The 19,162-nt window shown below is 42.0% G+C and overlaps 1 protein-coding gene across 1 annotated transcript in view; it reads left to right on the top strand.

The window, feature by feature from the left end:
* The window catches only part of obscnb (obscurin, cytoskeletal calmodulin and titin-interacting RhoGEF b), a 583,513-nt gene that overhangs the window by 331,572 nt on the left and 232,779 nt on the right, over positions 1-19,162 (top strand). The window contains exon 38 of the mRNA XM_048618408.1: positions 6,987-7,253. Within this exon, the coding sequence (XP_048474365.1) occupies positions 6,987-7,253 (267 nt within the window). The remainder of the gene's footprint in view (positions 1-6,986; positions 7,254-19,162) is intronic.

The following is a 19,162-nucleotide window of genomic DNA, read 5'->3' as shown; positions in this document are numbered from 1 at the left end:
TGCTGCTTGGCCTGCTGTGTTCATCCAGCCCTGCACCTTGTTGTCTCGGATTCTCCAGCATCTGCAGTTCCTACTATCTCTCATTTCTGAAGAAGTGGTTGACACCAGAAGATGTGCTCCTCAGCAGGCTAAAAGTAGTCACAGTTACAGAAAAATGTGGACTCCTGGCCAGGGGGAGCATCATTCTTGAATCCAGTCTGTCCAGCCTTGTCAGAACTTTATATCTTTAAATCAGGTCTCCTCTCATTCTTCTAAACTCCAATGAATATAACTCCAGTCGATTGATTCCCTTCTCATACAGCAAACCTACAATCTCAGGAATCAGCCTGGTGAACTGTTACTATACTCCCTCTGTAGCAAATATATATTTTCTTAGGGAAGGAGACCAAAACTACACACAAGACTGGTCTCACCAAAGCTCTGTACAGCTGTAGTAAGATTTCCTTACTATTGTACTCAAACTCTCACAATGAAGACCACCATATCAATTGCATTCCTAACTGTTGCTACACCTGCATGCTTTCTTTTAGTGCCAATGTGTAGGGGCACCTGGGTTCCTTTTTCCTACCAAGTGGCGAGTTTCAAACTTAGCCACAGTATATAACATCTGCCATACATTTTTCCACTGTTAACTTGGCCAAAATGCCTCAAAGCTCTTTCCATCTTCCTTATCACTATCTGTGTTCTGTTACCAGCAAACTTGAGAGTATGACATTTGATCTCTTTAATTCCTCGATGGACAAATCAGATTGGTAAGGGGGAGTATACCAGGGATTGTTTCTTAATGCAGTCAACGGCACGTCTTACCCAGGAACAATCTGTTTTAGATCTAATAATGTGTAATGAGGTGGGATTAATAAGAGATATCGTAGTTATGTATTCTCTAGGGGATAGTGATTACAACGTAGTAGAATTTAAAATCCAATTTCAGGGAGAACAATTCAGGTCTGAAACTAATGTACTCAACTCGAATAAGGCAATTACAGAGATATGAAGAGACAGTTGTCTAAAGTGGATGAAGAAATGGACTAAGGGGAAAGTAAGTGACTGGGTAGTGGCGACCATTTGAGCAGATAATTTCAGAGCATTTCATGATGCTCAGCAAAAATTTATTCCAGTCAAAACAAAGAATTCAATGAGAACAATGAACCACCTGTGATTAATAAAGGAGATCAAGGACTGTATTCAGTCAAAAACAAAGGCAAACAAAGCGGTAGAACTAATGGTTGGCCAGTGGATTGAGATATATTTTGGAACCAGCAGGTGATGACTAAGAAACTAATAAAGAGGGACAAAGTTGATGATGAAAGTAAATTGACAAGAAATATGAAATCAAACTGCAAGAGCTTCTACTTGTATATGAAAAGAAAGATATCAACTAAATATATACATAATATAAACCTAAATATATACAACTGTATACATAAATGATCTGGAGGAAGGTATAGATGGTCTGATTAGATGACACTAAGATTGGTGGAGTAGCAGATAGTGAAGGGGACTGTCGGAGAATGCAGCAGAATATAGATAGATTGGAGAGTTGGGCGGAGAAATGGCAGATGGAGTTCAATCCAGGCAAATGCGAAGGTGATGCATTTTGGAAGATCCAATTCAAGAGCGAACTATACGGTAAATGGAAAAGCCCTGGGGAAAATTGATGCACAGAGAGATCTGGGTGTTCGGGTCCATTGTACCCTGAAGGTGGCAACGCAGGTCGATAGAGTAGTCAAGAAGGCATCCGGCATGCTTTCATTCATCGGACAGGGTATTGAGTACGAGAGTTGGCAAGTCATGTTGCAGTTGTATAGGACTTTGGTTCGACCACATTTGGAATACTGCGTACAGTTCTGGTCGCCACATTACCAAAAGGATGTGGATGCTTTGGAGAGGATGCAGAGGAGGTTCACCAGGATGTTGCCTGGTATGGAGGGCGCTAGCTATGAAGAGAGGTTGAGTAGATTAGGATTATTTACATTAGAAAGACGGAGGTTGAGGGGGGACCTGATTGAGGTCTACAAAATCATGAGAGGTATAGACAGGGTGGATAGCAAGAAGCTTTTTCCCAGAGTGGGGGACTCAATTACTAGGGGTCACAATTTCAAGGTGAGAGGGGAAAAGTTTAAGGGAGATATGCCTGGAAAGTTCTTTACGCAGAGGGTGGTGGGTGCCTGGAACGCGTTGCCAGCGGAGGTGGTAGAGGCGGGCACTATAGAGTCATTTAAGATGTATCTAGACAGATACATGAATGGGCAGGGAGCAGAGGGATACAGATCCTTGGAAAATAGGCGACAGGTTTAGATAGAGGATCTGGATTGGCGCAGGCTTGGAGGGCCAAAGGGCCTGTTCCTGTGTTGTAATTTTCTTTGTTCTTTGTAAAGCCAATGTTGGACCCTTAGTGCAACTGGGGAATTATGCACAGGGAAACAGCAGATAATTCAAACAAAAATTTTGCTTTGGTTTTATAGTGGAGGACTCTATAAACATCTCAAAGATAACACATAAACAAGATGCTCATGAGAGGAAAGATCTTGTAACTGTATCTATCATGAGGGATAAAATATTTGACAAACTAATTGGGAGTAAAGGCAGACAAGTTGCCACAATCTGATGGCCTGCATCCAAGGGTTTTAAAGGAACTGGTTGTAATGGTAATGGAGGCATAGGTTGAAACATTTCCAGAACTTGCTAGATTCTGGGAGAGTTCCAGCGGATTGGAAAATTGCTATTGTGAGACTACTGTTCAAGAAGGGAAGGAAACAGATACCAGAAAACTATAGGCCAGTTAGCCTAATATCTTTCAATGTGAAAATGCTAGAGTCAGTATATTTAAAAAATCTTAAGGCACTCAAACAGAGTCCACATAGTTTTATGAAAGGGAAATTATTAGACAAATTGTTTGAGTACTTGAGAATATAACAAGCAGAATTGATAAAAGGGAATTAATAGATTATTAGTTATTGCACAAGATAGGGGCTCACAGTATTGGGGGGAGTAATGTATGAGCATGAATTGAATGTTGGTTAACACATAGGTAAAGGGTCTGGATTAATGTGTCTTCTTCAGGTTCAAAAGCTGTTACTAATGGAATGCCACAAGGATCAGTCCTAGGGCCTCAATTATTTACTTTCTGTAAATGCCTTGGAGGAGAGAGCATAGTGTAATGTATTTAAATTTTCTGATGATACAAAAATAGGTGGGAGGGCATGTTGTAATGAGAACATAAAGAATCTGCAAGGGATATATAGAGACATTATGTGAATGAGCAAAATCTTGGCAGATAGAGGTTAATCCAAGAAAGTGTGAATACATGTAATTTAGTTGAAAGAATCAAAAAGCAGACTGTTAAAATGGAGATAAACTCGAAAAACTTACTCTGCAGAGGGATATAGGTGTTCTTATGCATACAAGACCGAACATTAGCATGGTGTAGTCCAATCCAAGATAGCAATGGAGTAGCAGGGCTGCATGCGAGCTCTTGCCTGGGCTAATCTGCTCCCGCATGCTTTTTTCTCATCTTCCTGCTGTTCGGGACTGGTGGTAAAGCTCCTCCAGTGGTCGGAGGAGGTGGCAGCGGCAGCGGACTTTTCAAGATGGCATCGCCAGCAAGGCGACACCTTGGAGGAGGACAGTTGGAGCAGATCTGTTAGCGAGACGGTGGCAGCAGGCTAGTCCAGCAGCTGGGCCAGGAACTCCTAGTTGCAGTAGGCCCAGAATGGGGACTCCTGGAGGTGACAAGGTGGTGCTTTGTAGCTGCAGCAGCGTGGTATGCCCGGAGCCGGGACTCCTGGCATCATTGAGGCGGCAGCGGAGCCGGGGACTACTGGTTGCAGTGCAAGTGTGGGTTCAACACAGGACCTAATGTTGGCGTTGGTGGGGGTTGGCCCAGTGGCGAAGAGATGGTGCCTGAAGAGTGGCGACTCCTGCATTGGTGAGTCTGACACAGGCGGTGTTGAGGCGATGGAGAAAGAGTGGCAGCACAGGTGTCATTGGTAAGCTGGCTCAGGACTCTCTTTCAGTTATATCTTTTATCCTTTATTTTCTTGAATTATCAAAATGGTGCCGAATTGTGGCAACTGTTGAAGCTTTTCACTGTATTTTACCGTATTATTCACTGTAAAATGCAAGTGCCAATAAATAAATCATTTATTCATTCATTCATTCAGTAAATAACTAAGAAGGCAAATAGAAACCTGGCCTTTATGGTTAGGGCTATGACGATGAAGTTTAAAAAGAGGGAAGTCCTGTTACATGTGTTCAGGCTGTAGGTGAGGTCACACCTAGAGAACTATGTATAGTTCTGGCATTAGTGGCAGTTCAAAAGAGGCTTAAGAGGCTGAGTCCTGAGATGAAAGGGTTCACTTATGCAGAATGGTTAAACAGCTTAGGATTTTATTCATTAGAGTTTAGAAGCATGAGGGGTGATCGTACTGAAATATGCAAGACTCTGAGGGGGCTTGACAGCGTAGATGTTAAGAAGATGTTTTTGTTAATGGAGAAATTATGAGCTAGGGGACATAGATACAAAATAAGGGGACACTCATTAAAACTGAGATGTGAAGGAATTTCTTCTCCCAGAGGATAGTGAATGTCTGGAAGTCTGTACCCCGGAGAATTGTGAAGATTAGATCACTGAAAGTACAGCAAACTTTGTTTTAACCAGCATTCTTGGCAAACCGGCAAAAATTATACACCTCAAATGCAGTGTAGTTTACTCTATTTTTCTATTTAGTTATTATAGCCTTTTTAAATTTTATTTACCTCAATGTAAATATACATGTTGTTCAATTGAATGGCCGCATGAAATACCAACAGTTAACTTTGTATTGTCCAATCAATTTACAGTCAATTTCTTCTCAAATACTGCAATTTATCACTGTGTCTGTATTATTCAGTTGAAGGGCATAAGTGAGAAGGCTCCCCTCAGTAAGTTTTATTTAAGGCAAAATTACATTATTATTTAAGTGATTTATGCTGGAAGTAAAGTATAACAGTGATGTGTATACCCTGCATTACGTTTCTATTACTTAGCGTGTGTTTTTGCATTGAGATGTGAGTATAGGAGGTATGGTTAGTAAGTTTGCAGATGACACCAAAATTGGAGGTGTAGTGGACAGTGAAGAAGGTTAACTCAGAGTACAACAGTATCTTGATCATACGGGCCAATGGGCTGAGGAGTGGCAGGTGGGGTTTAATTTAGATAAATGTGAGGTGCTGCATTTTGGAAAGGCAAATCAGGGCAGGACTTATGCACTTTATGATAAGTTCCTGGGGAGTGTTGCTGAACAAAGAGACCTTGGAGTGCAGCTTCATAATTCCTTGAAAGTGGAGTGGCAGGTAGACAGGATTTGGAAGAGGCGTTTGGTATGCTTGCCTTTATTGGTCAGTGCATTGAGTATTAGAGTTGAGAGGTCATGTTGCGGATGTACGGACATTGGTTAGACCACTTTTGGAATACTGCATGCAATTATGGTCTCCCTGCTATAGGAAGGATGGTGTTAAACTTGAAAGGGTTCAGAAAAGATTTAAGGATGTTGCCAGGGATTGGGGGGTTTGAGCTAATGGGAGAGGCTGAATAGGCTGGGGCTATTATCCCTGGAGCATCGGAGTCTGGTGGGGTGACCTTATAGAGGTTTATAAAATCATGAAGGGCATGGATAGGGTGAATAGCTAAGGTCTTTTCCCTGGGATGGGTGAGTCCAAAACTAGAAGGCGTAGGTTTAAGGTGAGAGGGGAAAGATTTAAAAGGGACCTAAGGGGCAATTTTTTTCATGCAGAGGGTGGTGTGTGTATGGAATGAACTGCCAAAGGAAGTGGTGGAGGCTAATACAGTTTACAACTTTTAAAAGGCATCTTGATGGATATATGAATAGGAAGGGTTTGGAGGGATATGAGCCAAATGCTGGCAAATGGGATTAGATTAACTTAGAATATCTGGTTGGTATGGATGAGCTTGACTGAAGGGACTGTTTCCATGCTGTACAACTCTATGACTCTATGACCACTTGATTATCTGGAATATTTGATCAATTGCCATACTTCTGGTCCCATAGGTGCTGGATAATACAAAGTTTACTGTAATTAAAAAGAAGATAGATCTTTGAAACATTGAGGAGTTGAGGATTATGATAAACTGGCATGAAAGAGGAATTGGCCGCTGGGCAGAGCAACCATGATCTAGTTGACTAATATGGCAGCTTGAAGGACCGAATGCTCCTTTTCTTATGTTCTTACTGTGACCTACAAACACTTAACGACAGTCAATAACAGGGGATGCTATACCAGCTTATTGCCCTTTTATCTACTTCTCCATCAATCATCTCATGCACTTTGTAGCTTGATATAACAAGAGTTTAAGACATTGGTTTTGTAATACAATCTTAGGATCATGTTTGGTTATGTTTTAGTGTAGTACGCAACTTGTTACATGTTATTGACTATTGACTAACTTGTATGATTGATTTCCACATAAGAGTATTTAAGTTCATCTATTTTGAGAATGTCAGAAGCTGCAAGAAAGTAATCTACAAAAGCAAAATTCTGCAGGCAGTGGAAACCGAAAAAGCCAGAACATATTGGAAATAATCAGCAGAACAGTCAGATTTTGTGGAGAGAGATCAAGAGTTATAAACTTTCTTGTTAATAACTTTTAATCAAAACAAAAAAAAGCTCTGCTTGAATTTTGAATGTAATTGTCATACATTACTGAATCGATGTTGGATCACACTATAAGTTATTTGTTGGTATATTTGTATTTGCGTATGAAAATAATTACCTTTACAAGACAGTTCATTATACAGGATTTCAATGTTCTGTGTAAATATTAAACTTTCCCTGCCCAGATTGATGTGACAATCGATGATCCATCTAATTACTATGTTCAGTGGAAATGAATGGGAATACATTTTGTTACTTAATGGTTCCTTGAGCTGTTTGGTAGGGTAGGATCTGGACTGAACATCAGCTGATTAAATTCTTTTCTCCCTTAGTTCTGCCTGTGGTTTTCACGCAAGAACTTAAAAACACAGAAGCTGATGAGGGTGATATGGCCACTTTGTTCTGCGAGATTACCAAACCTGATGCTCCAGTGGAATGGAGGAAAGGCATTGTGGCACTTCAGTCAGGTGATAAGTATAAAATGAAGTGTGAAGGTTGCTGCGTTCAATTGTCTATATACAATCTAAAGCCAGAAGATCAAGGAGAATATACCTGTGATTCAGGGGATCAGAAGACTACTGCATTTCTAAAAGTGAATGGTAGGAGTCACTTCAGTATTATATCATTTAAATCTAGAAGAAAATTTAATTCACAGTTCTCTGTCTTGAAGCATTTAATTTTCTGTGTGCTATTTTGAGATATGTTACTTGTGAGTCTTATTTCTCCTTGTAGTCAGTCATGTCACACTTTATTTCCTTTTTTTCATCTGTTATCTTTACGTATTAAATTAATTATGGTGATTCAGTAACCCAAAGTGAATTTCTTGATGTTTAAAAAATGTTTACTAACATGATTTCTGGAAATAACTGATCTGCATGGTTCAACATTTGTGTCTTTTGTGGATAGACATTTGATAGGAAACCCTGTCAGTAAATGCAAAATCTGGACAAGGATTCAGTTAAAGCAGATTACACTGGAATTTGGAAATATCTAAAGGGCCTGAAAGTAACAAAAGTTCAGATTTGGTCCTGATAAGAAGAAGCATACGAGCATAGGAATTATGCATCAAACAAGCATTCTGCACTCCTAGCGACTTTCATGATCCTTTCTGATTAGACATGGGAAGTGATTCTCATGTAAAGTTAGTATGCTAAGTAGAATGTTTATTGGTCTTATCTTGTATTGACAAATAACCAAAGTGAAATCGACTAGAAAGGAGCCTTCCATTCACTCACTGGTGGACGTGGCTTAATGGTAATGTCACTGATGAATGCCGAACCTGCTTGGATTTAAATTCCACACTGCAGCTAATAGAATTTAAATTCAATTGATAAATATGAAATTCAAAGCTAGTCTAATGTTGACCATGAAAACATTGTTCTAATAACCCATCTAGTTCACAATTGGAAACCTGCTGTCCTTACTTGGCCTGGCCTTCATGTGACTCTAAATCCACATCAGTGTGGTTGACTCAGTAATGCCTGAGTTATAAAGAACTGCCATGATTCCTAAGAGGAATACAACTGAATGGACTACCTGACATGGATAGAAAGCCTAGTCCTGTCAACACTACTGAAGTCCTCACTAACATCTAGGGATTCATGACAACAGTGGCTTAGCTGATCAAGCAGTAGCCTGGCATTGTCTTTAAGGCATGATTCAATGAGTATGACAATGTCCCAGACACTACCAGCACCATCCCTGGGTGTGTGTTGCCTCACCAGCAGGACAGGTTCAATAAGAACACAGGAAAGCATGCCAGCAGCAGTACCATCATGATTAAAATGAAACCTAAAACTGGTGAAGCTACAAGACAGACCCATTTCCAGCCAAACAGCAGAAGCAGCTTACAATAGAAAGAACTAAGTGTTCCCACAACCAGTGGATCAGATTTGAGCTCTGCAGTCCTGCCACATCCAGTTGTGAACAATGGTGCACAATCAAATACTCAACAGGAGGAGCAAGCTACGCAAATATCCCCATCCTTAATGATGGGGAACCCAGTGCATCTGCGAAAAAGACAAACTTAATAATCCAATATTAAACTATGTAGGCTAACATTGCAATGTTCTGTTGCTAATTGATAGCAGCCTGTCTTCATAACATATAGACTTAACACTGAAAGTTAGATTGTTTCAGAAAGCTTTAGGATAACCCTGCAAGTTTATTTTGAAAGCGGTATGAGGATCAGAGCTAGATAGCAAAATGAATTTTGCCTTTTTTACTGAGCTGTTATGTGGAACTCTTTTAGGTGACTAAACCTGAGCTATCCTTAGATGCACATCAAAGTTTAAAATCCCGACGTTTTGGAATCTGAGCCTAGATTGCCCAGCCTCACGTAAAATGATGTGTGCCTCCATGTAGACAGAATAAATGCTCTATATCAGGAAAATGGTGTATTTATTGACATTGTACTTTAATTGATGCAGACAGCATGAGAGCAGTAAGATGTGAGGCTGTCTATATCAGTATAATCAAAATGTTTTTGTTAAATATTCAGTTTATATAATGAAAGCAATGCCTTAATATTTATCAATTATGTTGAATCTTTTTAATTAAAATTCTTTCAGTTGCCTGCTGTAATTTCCATGGAATCGTCATTGAAACTCAGGAAAAATAAGACAGTTTTTGGAATTTTCAAGTATTTTCACAGAAGTAGCATCAGCTGAACAGGAGAACTGTTATGGAAATTTAATCCTTAGCTAATTTACATAATTTCAAATAATGTAACTGCTGATATTTGTAGTATAATGTAATATGAAAGTTATGATGATGTGATTGATGATATGACTTTACATCTGTAAGAGAGATTGAGAGAAGACATCAGACTGGAAGATGCAGAAAGAGATTCTTTGGCACTAGACCAGAGTTACATTTAGTAACTTGTAAAGTACAGTTGTACATAAAAAGTATTACAGTACATCAGGAATGGAAGAGCCTAAGTCAAGGATAAGGTGCCAGAAGCTTCTTGGAGCGTACATATAGGTACCAGCATGGGAATACTAAGAAAAAATACCTAACTATGTTGGTTGCAGTATTAACCTAAAGCATAGAATAAAGCATGGTGGCAGCATGGGAACCTGTATGGGCCAGAATGACGAGTTAGATCCAAGTCCATAGAACATAGCTGAGAAGTGAGGAGACTTTGTAGATACTGCTGATAAAAAAGAGAACTCCAAATGACAAGGAAAGAAGTTCAAAGACTTTGAGCACAATACAACAGGTTGGGCAGACTCCAAAGGGTAGGAAAGGAACTTTGGAACACTTTGAATCCAAGCCACATATGGGGAACATCTGGAGAGTAAAAGCAGAGAAATGGAACCCTTCAACAAAAAGTAGCAAAATGTAAATTCTCACCCAGGTCAGTACAGTGCAATACTCGATCGGGTGGCAACAACAGTAGAGATTTGCTTTGTTAGCCCTGCCAAAGAGCATTACCTCAAACCTTTCCAGGTTAAATTCCATTTACCATTCCTCTGCACAGCTGATCAGTCCATTGATATTCTCCTGCAGTTTACGTTAATACTTCTACTATTTACCACCCTACCAAATTTAGTATTATCGACAAACCTCTTGATCATACATCTTATATTTAAGTCCACATCATTAATGTACATCATGTACAGCAAGGGCACCAGCACTGTGGGACCCCATTGGATTCAGATATCCAGAGTCGGGAACATCCCTGTACCATCACCCTCTACTTCCAGACCTCTGATGAAGTTATCTAGACACAAAACATTAGCTTGCTCTCTCTCCGTGGATGCGAGAAGAAAAATAGTTTTAAAATTCAGTGCCTGAATGAATGACAGCAGTTTTGAAAACTAGTAGTTTGATATCCATGGCAGACTTTGTAAACAACTGTTTGAACAAATAGTAATTGAAATTCAGATTGCAGATGATCTGGAGCCAAGCTCGTGATGGTAACAAGAAGTTACTTGGTCTGTGGGTGAGTGACAGTTATCAATGACAGAGACCTTTTGCTTGCCAACACTGTGTGATTAGCTCTTGGGTGGTTAAGCAGCCTGGAGCTAAAAACAAGTTACAAAGAAGGAGAGAGGAGGAAATATGCAGATCTTCTCCCAGCCCAGAAACTAAATTGATAATGTGCATTGATAAATCAGAGATATTTTCTAAGTTAAATCAGTTACTCTGTATTTCTTACAAACCAAAGGAGGCATCCAGAGAAAAATATCTGAACACTAGGAGTCGGGCCAGCTGAAGAAGGATCATCTCAATATCGGAATTGAGAAGCAAAAACCGATGAACTGACCTTTTCTACATCGACCAATAATATATATTCCCTATTTGTTTGTCTGTGTGTGCAGGAGGAGTTTTTAAGGGGATTAGAATTTTAGTTAGTGTTGTTTTATGCAAATGGTATATCTGTTTACCTGTAGCCATAGTCTAATTACTTGTATTCAATAATAATTCTTGTTTAGTATAGAAATCAATCTCTGCTTTTTATCAGTCTTGGCCTGAAAGTTAAGTAAACTTGGGTACTGTACATACTTTACAAAAGAAATCTTTAATATTTGTTATAGCTCAAGGAGTAGCAGCACTCAATTTATGGTGCAATAGCCAGTAGGGTGTAACAGAACCAAAAGTTACTGGAAAAAGCAGTAGCTGAACAATGGAATGTCATCAGCGAGGAGATAATATCATGAAGGAATTAAAAGAAAATTGAGGGGACTAGATACAATGGATGAGAATGAGCCATTTCTGTTAACAGAAAAGTAAATAACTGGGGCAAAGATTTAAAGTAATTGATAGAAGGAGTAGTGAATTTTTAGAATTCTCTACACCAAAGGACTTTTGAAGCTCAGTCATGAAGTAAGTTCAAATCAGAGATTGATAGAATCTTTGTTACCAACGACATTAAGGAATATGCTGATCGTGCAAAAATATAACATTGAGGTGGATGATCATCCATGATCTACAATGGCAGAGCAGGCTGAATGGGTTGAATAGCTTCTGTTCCTATTTTCCAATTTTATTAGTAAAGAATAATTGATCTTTATCAACCAGATGGTGGTCTGGAACTCACTGCCCAGAGGTGTGGCAGAGGCAGAAAATCATAGCATTTAGAAAATACTTGGATACACAACTAACCTAGGACAAAAACAGAAGTTGCTGGAAAAGTTCAGCAGGTCTGGCAGCAACTGTGAAGAAAAAAATCAGAGTTAATGTTTTGGGTCCGGTGATCCTTCCTCAGAACTGGATACAATGGATAAGAATGAGCCATTTCTGTTAACAGACTTTGACTCCATCCCCTCTCCCAGCCCCACCTCCTGTCGGGTATTCACCATCCCTCCTAACCTTCCGCTCTCCGATGCTGAACGTTCTGTACTCAGCAAAGGCCTCAGCTTTATTCCTTTGCATCCCACCTTGACAAATTTCAGGCATGAAATGACGCCGAACTCTTCTGCCGTCTTCGCCTCCGTGCCCATTTCTTTGGACAAGAGTCCTCTCCCTGTCCCACAGACCCCTTTGCCTGTTCCAGCACTCTCCCTCCACCTGCACCCCTCCCTCTAGCCTTTTACCTGTTCTCGATCTGTTCATTGAGAGCTATCGATGTGATATTAGTCGCCTCAATTTCTCTGCCCCCCCTCACCAAATCCAATCTATCTCCCGCCGAACTGACTGCACTCTGTGCAATTAGATCTGACCCTGACTTTGTCATTAGGGTGGTGCTGTGGTAGTCTGGCATACTGACCTCTACCTTGCAGAGGCTGAGCGCCAACTCTCACATACCTCCTCCTATCTCCCCCGGACCATAACCTCACGGTGATGCATCAGACTATCTACTACGGTAACTGATCTCATTTCAACTGATGATCTCCCCCCCCACCACTACTTCCAAGCTGATAGCCCCCCAGCCCTGCACAGCTCACTTCTACCTCCTTCCAAAAATCCACAAACAGGATTGTCCGAGCAAACCCATTGTTTCAGCCTATTTCTGCCCACGGAACTCATATCTTTCTGCCTTGACTCAGTCTTCTCTCCCCTGGTCCAATCCTTGCCCAAGTACATCAGTGATACCTCTGATGCCTTACGCCGGTTTTAAAACTTCCAGTTTGCAGGTTCCAGCTGCCTCCTCTTTACCATGGACATGCAATCCCTTTACATGTCCATTCCCCACCAGGAGGGTCTTAGGGCTCTCTGCTTCTCCCTGGAGCGAAGGCCAGAACCACTCCCGCCACCACCCTCCTCCGCTTGGCCGAGCTTACCCTCAAAAACAGTTCTGAGGAAGGATCACCGGACCCGTAATGTTAACTGTGGTTTTTTCTTCACAGCTGCTGCCAGACCGGCTGTGCTTTTCCAGCAACTTCTGTTTTTGTTCCTGATTTACAGCATCCGCAGTTCTTTGGTTTTTACACAATTAACCTAGCTTATTTTGGTGTACTGAGCTGCCATGGGTTCACAAAAACAACTTAGATACTTGCAGCTGGCTCATGGGCATCTCCGTGAAATCTGACTTTCAGACTTAGTCATCACTACTGGAAGTTTTGATTCCTAATAACAGCTTGAATGAATGTAAAAACAGGTTGCAGTACCAATTTTTCTGAAAAAGGGTCCCAACCCGAAACATCAAATTTCCTCTCCTCTGATGCTGCCTGGACTGCTGTGCTCCTCCAGCCCCACACTGTGTTATCTCTGACTCCAGCATTGACTGTCTTGAGTATCTGAGTATCTATCTCTGAAGTACTATGAAGCTGATTTTTAGATGTCTCGCTATTTGATGTGGCTCAGGAACCCTACTCTGGTATGGCAGTTTTGGGCACATTTGCTGCAAAGGAAAGAGTCAGCTAAGAGGATTTGCAGGCTTGTTTTCTCTGGGCCCTCTTCTTAGCCAGCAGAGCTTTTTGCTTCTTTTCCCCACCACTACCTACCTGCACTCACCTATCGCCATCCTACCTCCCCCAGCCCCTCTTATCCCTGTCTCCCTGACCTGTCCGTCTAACACTGTGTTATCTTGCTTCATTTTGCCACTTCCAAGCAGTCAGTCTCCCGAGGACCCAGCCATCAGTGACTGTCTCTCAGTCACTCATAAAGTCTGCCAACTTTATGTCTTGCTTAAAATTGAAGTACTGTGAATGCTGGAAGTCAAAACTAACAAAGAGAATGCTGGAGGAACTCCCAGAGAGAGCAGCCCTATGGTCTGATAAGACTATGACGACTTTGCCTTTATGCTCTGATATTGGGCTCTTCCTTGTCACATGGTTTGTCACAAAAAGCTCATGATAACAGCAAAGCTGAAATAGTCTCTTTCCTTCGCATTTACCTTTTCCAAGCCATGATGTTTAAGGTGGGCCATGCCTCGTGGTCAGTGCTTTTGTATTAAAATCCAGTAGGTAAAGATGTAGTGGAGATGTTGCCAATGGCAACGTTAAGCTACTTATGGACCTGGTCTTTTGCCTTTGTAGAGAGCAATATTGGATATAGATACTCAGGATGCTAACTGGCCCTGTCTGAGTTAAGCTACAGATGGAGCGAACATATTCTGAACTATTTGTTGGGTGATTCTATATTGAGAGTAGGAAGGTCTCTGCAGCAAAGTCAACACCTAGTTTCCTACATGCGTTTCGTCTTCCAAACTCTTCCCTTGCCAGGTGAATGTATAATGTATTACTTACAGTGATCCACTTTTGGCAGGCTCACACCTTCTTTGGAAGCTTTGTCAACATTCAACTTCTAGTTTCATGTCGACTTCAGCTGCCTTGTATGTGTTCTCGACCAGCTGCAAAACATCTGTTAATCGTATATGATTGGTTCTTATGTTCCAGCTTGCCAGTTGAAAAATCGATGTTTTCTTTCCTTTGCTTTGTTTAGCTTGTTTGTCTAGTATGACGAGTTCCGTATTTTCTTAATAGAGGTTCTAAGCTCCAAGCAGAGCAGGTTCTTTCAGTTCTGAGGTTGATTATAAGGTATATTTTATTTTGGCATACTAATTTCTCCTTGGTTGTGTCCTCCACACTATTAATTTACTTTGCAATGGTGGGTTTTCTGACTGAAAAATGAAACAAGCAATCTTGTCCCGAATCCCCGTAAATACAGCAGTAAAGCTAAAACTGATAGGATTTGTCATTGTTTGAAGATAAAATAATTCATTTTACAACTCTTTGGATATTGTACATGGTGCATAATTTATTTTTGTGTTCAACATCTCAAAGGATGAAAATAGTAAGAATAAATCATTGTACAAAAAAGTGGAATTAGCATTATTTTAAGTTCATTATTTACAATTATTTAAGGCAACATAAAATAAATGATACAATTTTAAACGTTTGCAGGAACAAAGAGCCCTGGAGGAGGTGAATGTGCAGAAATCCTTGAATGTGGTAGGAGGTTTGTAAAAATCAAAAGAACTGCAACTGCTGCAAATCAGAGACAAAAATAGAAATTGCTGGAAAAGTTCAGCAGGTCTGGCAGTATCTGTGGAGAGAAATCAGAGTTAATGTTTTGGGTCAAGTGACCCTTCCTCAGAACTGAGTTTGGGGCTTGAACTATTCATTTTTTTATTAACAACCAAGGTGATGGGATGTTAGTGTAGCCAAAAGTGGTAGGTCCCCATTGGACCTAAAATGGTTGGATTCATGTGTTTTCTAAATAGTTGAAAGCTAGAAACAGTGAATGTTGGAAAGAATTTGGATGGAAGAGTGACTATCCATTTACATAGATGATTAAAATATCATAAGCTAGTGCAGAAAATAATCAAAATGACCACTGAAATGCTAGGCATTGTATCTATAGCAACTATATTAGACCATTGTCAGCATCTTTATGGAGGCATATGAGAACATGGGTCTCACCCTGAACATCTGCAAGACGAAGGTCCTTCATCAACTGGCATGGCATTGTGGAGCAAACTTCTGATCATCAAGAACAAAAACAAAGTTGCTGGGAAAGCTCAGCAGGTCTGGCAGCATCTGTGAAGGAAGAAAGAGTCAACGTTTCGGGTCCAGTGACCCTTCCTCAGAGCTGATCATCAAGGTTCACTGAAGGCCTTAGAGAACATGGACCACTTGCAATACCTCGGGAATGTCCTGTTGGTCAAAGCAGTTATTGATGAAGAGATCCAGCATTGCCTCTGGTGTGCTAGCGCAGCCTTCGGCCAGCTAAGGAAAAGGATGTTTGAGAACAACAACATCAGATCCATCACCAAGATCATGGTTTACAGAACTGTGGTGGTTCCTGCCCTCCTATGTGGCTCTGAGATGTGGACTGTCTACAGCAGAAACCTCAAGGCACTGGAGCAGTACCAGCAACGCTGCCTGCGCAAAACCTGGCAAATCTGCTGAGAAGAAAGATGCACCAATGTCATCTCCTCGATTAGGCCAACATCCCCAGCATCGAGGCACTGACCACCCTTGATTGGCTATGGCTGGGCACGTCATACGCATGACTGACACAAGTCTCCCCAAGCAGTTGCTCTGCTCCCAGGTTCAAAATGGCAGGCGAGCCCCAGGTGGACAGAGAAAGCACTTCAGTGATACCCTGAAGGCCTCACTGGCAAAGTGCAGCATTCCCACAGGCACGTGGGAATCACTGGCCCAAGACCATCCAAAGTGGAGGAGGAGCATCTGGGAAGAGCATTGAATACCTTGAGACTTGCCATTGGAAAAAAAATGGAAGCCAGTTGAAAACAGCGAAAGGAGCGTGCTGCCACACCAATGCCCCACCTATACCATCCCGTGACCACCACCTGCCCCAAATGTAGCCTGCGATAGTGGTCTGTACAGCCACCTACGGACTCAACCTGAGAGTGGAAGAAAGTCATCCTTATCTGTGAGGACTGCTGGTGATGACTATAAAGGCTAAGCCTAAGTGCTCCCAGCACAGAATGTAACTGGCAAGAGTGTGCAAACACTGAGAGTTGAGCTAAGTATGCGAGTTTAGGAAAATGGGGGAGGGGGACATTGCTGTGTCTTGTTCCAGCCATTTTTGCAAGGTGCTGCTTTGTGATCAAGGTACTGCTTTGTGATCAAGGTACTGCTGGGTTAGAGGTGCTGTGGGTCTAGGTGAATATCAAACTTTGTTGAGGACGGTAAGCAGCAAAACGGTAAGGGTAAGGTAAGACCTTTTGTTTGCCCCAAGTCCGCTAGTTGTTAAAGGGGCAGAGATTGCAGTCAATGGTATGTTCCTCCTCTCAGATGTGAGAGATCAGTGAGCAGTTGACTGTCTCTGGCGACTATGCCTGCAGGAAGTGTGTCTGCCTGCAGCTTCTCTCAGACCATTTGGATCAGTTAGAGTGGCAGTTGAAAGCACTGAGTAGCACACAGGGGGCAGAGAATGTGATAGTAGCTTCAAGAAGGTGGTCACACAGCAAGGAAGATGGGTGACTGCCAGAAGAGGTAGGCAGGTAGTGCAGGAGTCTCCTGTGGCTATCCATATCTCAAACAAGTAAACTATTTTGGAGACTGTTGATGGGAATAGCCTCTCAGGGGAAAAAAAGCAGCAGCAGTCAGTTCTTTGGCACCACAACTGGCTCTGCTGTAAAACAAGGTATGGCTAAGTCCAAGCAAGCAATTATGATAGGGGACTTTCTAGTCAGGAACACAGACAGGCATTTCTGCAGCTGTGAGCGAGATTCCAGGATGGTGTGCTGCCTGTAAAGGATATCTCGGAACAGTTGCAGCAAATTCTTAAAAGGGAGCATGAGCAGCTGGAGGTCCACCCGAAGGTTGCAGGAACAGCAACTCATATTCCGCTTGGGAACCCTGCAGCCCAATGGTATCAATGTGGATTTCACAAGCTTCAAAATCTCCCCTCCCCCTGCCACATCCCAAAACCAGCTCAGCTCGTCCCTGCCTCCCTAACCTGTTCTTCCTCCCACCTATCCCCTCCTCCCACCTCAAGCCGCACCCCCATCTCCTACCTACTAACCTCATCCCGCCCCCTTGACCTGTCAGTCCGCCCTGGACTGACCTATCTCCTCCCTACCTCCCCACCTACACTCACCTTTACTGGCTCCATCCCAGCCTCTTTGACCTGCCTGTTTCCTCTCCACCTATCTTCTCCTCTATCCATCTTCTATCCGCCTCCCCCTCTCTCCCTATTTATTTCAGAAACCCCTTCCCCTCCCCCATTTCTGATGAAGGGTCTAGGCCCGAAACATCAGCCTTCCTGCTCCTATGATGCTGCTTGGCCTGCTGTGTTCATCCAGCTCTACACCTTGTTGTCATTGTACACATTGGTACCAGTGAAATAAGTAGAAAAAGGGATGAGGTCCTGCAGAGTGAAGATAGAGGGTTAGGCAGGAGGTTAGAAGACAGGACCTAAAAGGTAGTAGTAGCAGTAGTGAGTCAAGAGAGAAAGCTAAGGCTGGTACAGAAGTTAAAATAAGCAAATTAAATAGACAGGGCAGCCAAGAGCATGGCAGAGAATGAGGGAAGACTGATGAATTAATATGCATTTATTTCAGTGCAAGAGACCTGACAGGTAAGACAGATGAACTCAGGGCATGGGTGGGAAGTTGGAACTGGGATATCATAGCTATTACAGAAACATGGCTGAGGAAGGAACAGGACTAACTGCTCAATATTCTAGGGTAGAGGTGCTATAGGAAGGAAAGAAGGGGAGGCAAGAGGGGAGGGGTATGGTGTTTTAGATTAGAGAAAATATCTAGGCAGTGCTTGGAGAGGATATATTGAATCCCTACAGTGTGGAAAGAGACCATTCAGCCCTTTATGTCCACGCAGACCCTCCAAAGAGCATCCAACCCCGACCCAGCTCCCTACCCAATCCCTGTAACGCTGTATTTCCCATGGCTAAACCACCTAGCCTGCACATCCCTGGACATTATGGGCAATTTAGCAAGGCCATCTTACCTGCACATCTTTGGACTGTGGGAGGAAACCAGAGCACCCAGAGGAAACCCACACAGACATGGGAGAATGTGCAAACTCCACACAGATAGTCACCCAAGGCTGGAATTGAACCTGGATCCCTGGTACTGTGAGGCTAACCATTGAGCCACCATTCCTCCCATATTCCTGAGAGAATTGTCCAGTGAAGCTATATGGGTGGGACTGAAAAATAATAAGGGGGTGATCACCTTGATGGGATTGTACTGTAGGCCCCCAGTAGTCAGTGGGGAATTGACGAGCAAATATGTAGGGAGAATGCAGAAAGCTGTAAGAATAATAGGGTTGTAATGGCAGGGGATTTTAACTTTCCAAACGTAGACTGGAACTGTCATAGTGTTAAGAGCTTTGATGGGTAGGAATTTGTTAAGTGTACTCAAGAAAACTTTCTTAATAATATGTAGATGGCCGTACAAGAGAAGCGGCAAAACTTGACTTCCTCTTGGGAAATAAGGGAGGGGGGCACGTCTCTGAGGTGTTAGTGAGGATCAGTGACCATAATTTTATTAGTTTTAAAACAGTTATGAAAAAGGATAGGCTTGGTCCACGAGTTAAAGTTCTAAACTAGGGCTAGGTCAATTTTGATGGCATTAGACAAGAACTTTCAAAAGTTAATTCAGGGAAGCTGTTCGCAAGTAAAG

The sequence above is a fragment of the Rhincodon typus genome, chromosome 2, assembly GCF_021869965.1.
Source record: "Rhincodon typus isolate 14 chromosome 2, sRhiTyp1.1, whole genome shotgun sequence".
NCBI classification, from domain to species: domain Eukaryota; kingdom Metazoa; phylum Chordata; class Chondrichthyes; order Orectolobiformes; family Rhincodontidae; genus Rhincodon; species Rhincodon typus.
This window is presented reverse-complemented; position numbering and strand designations above follow the sequence as displayed.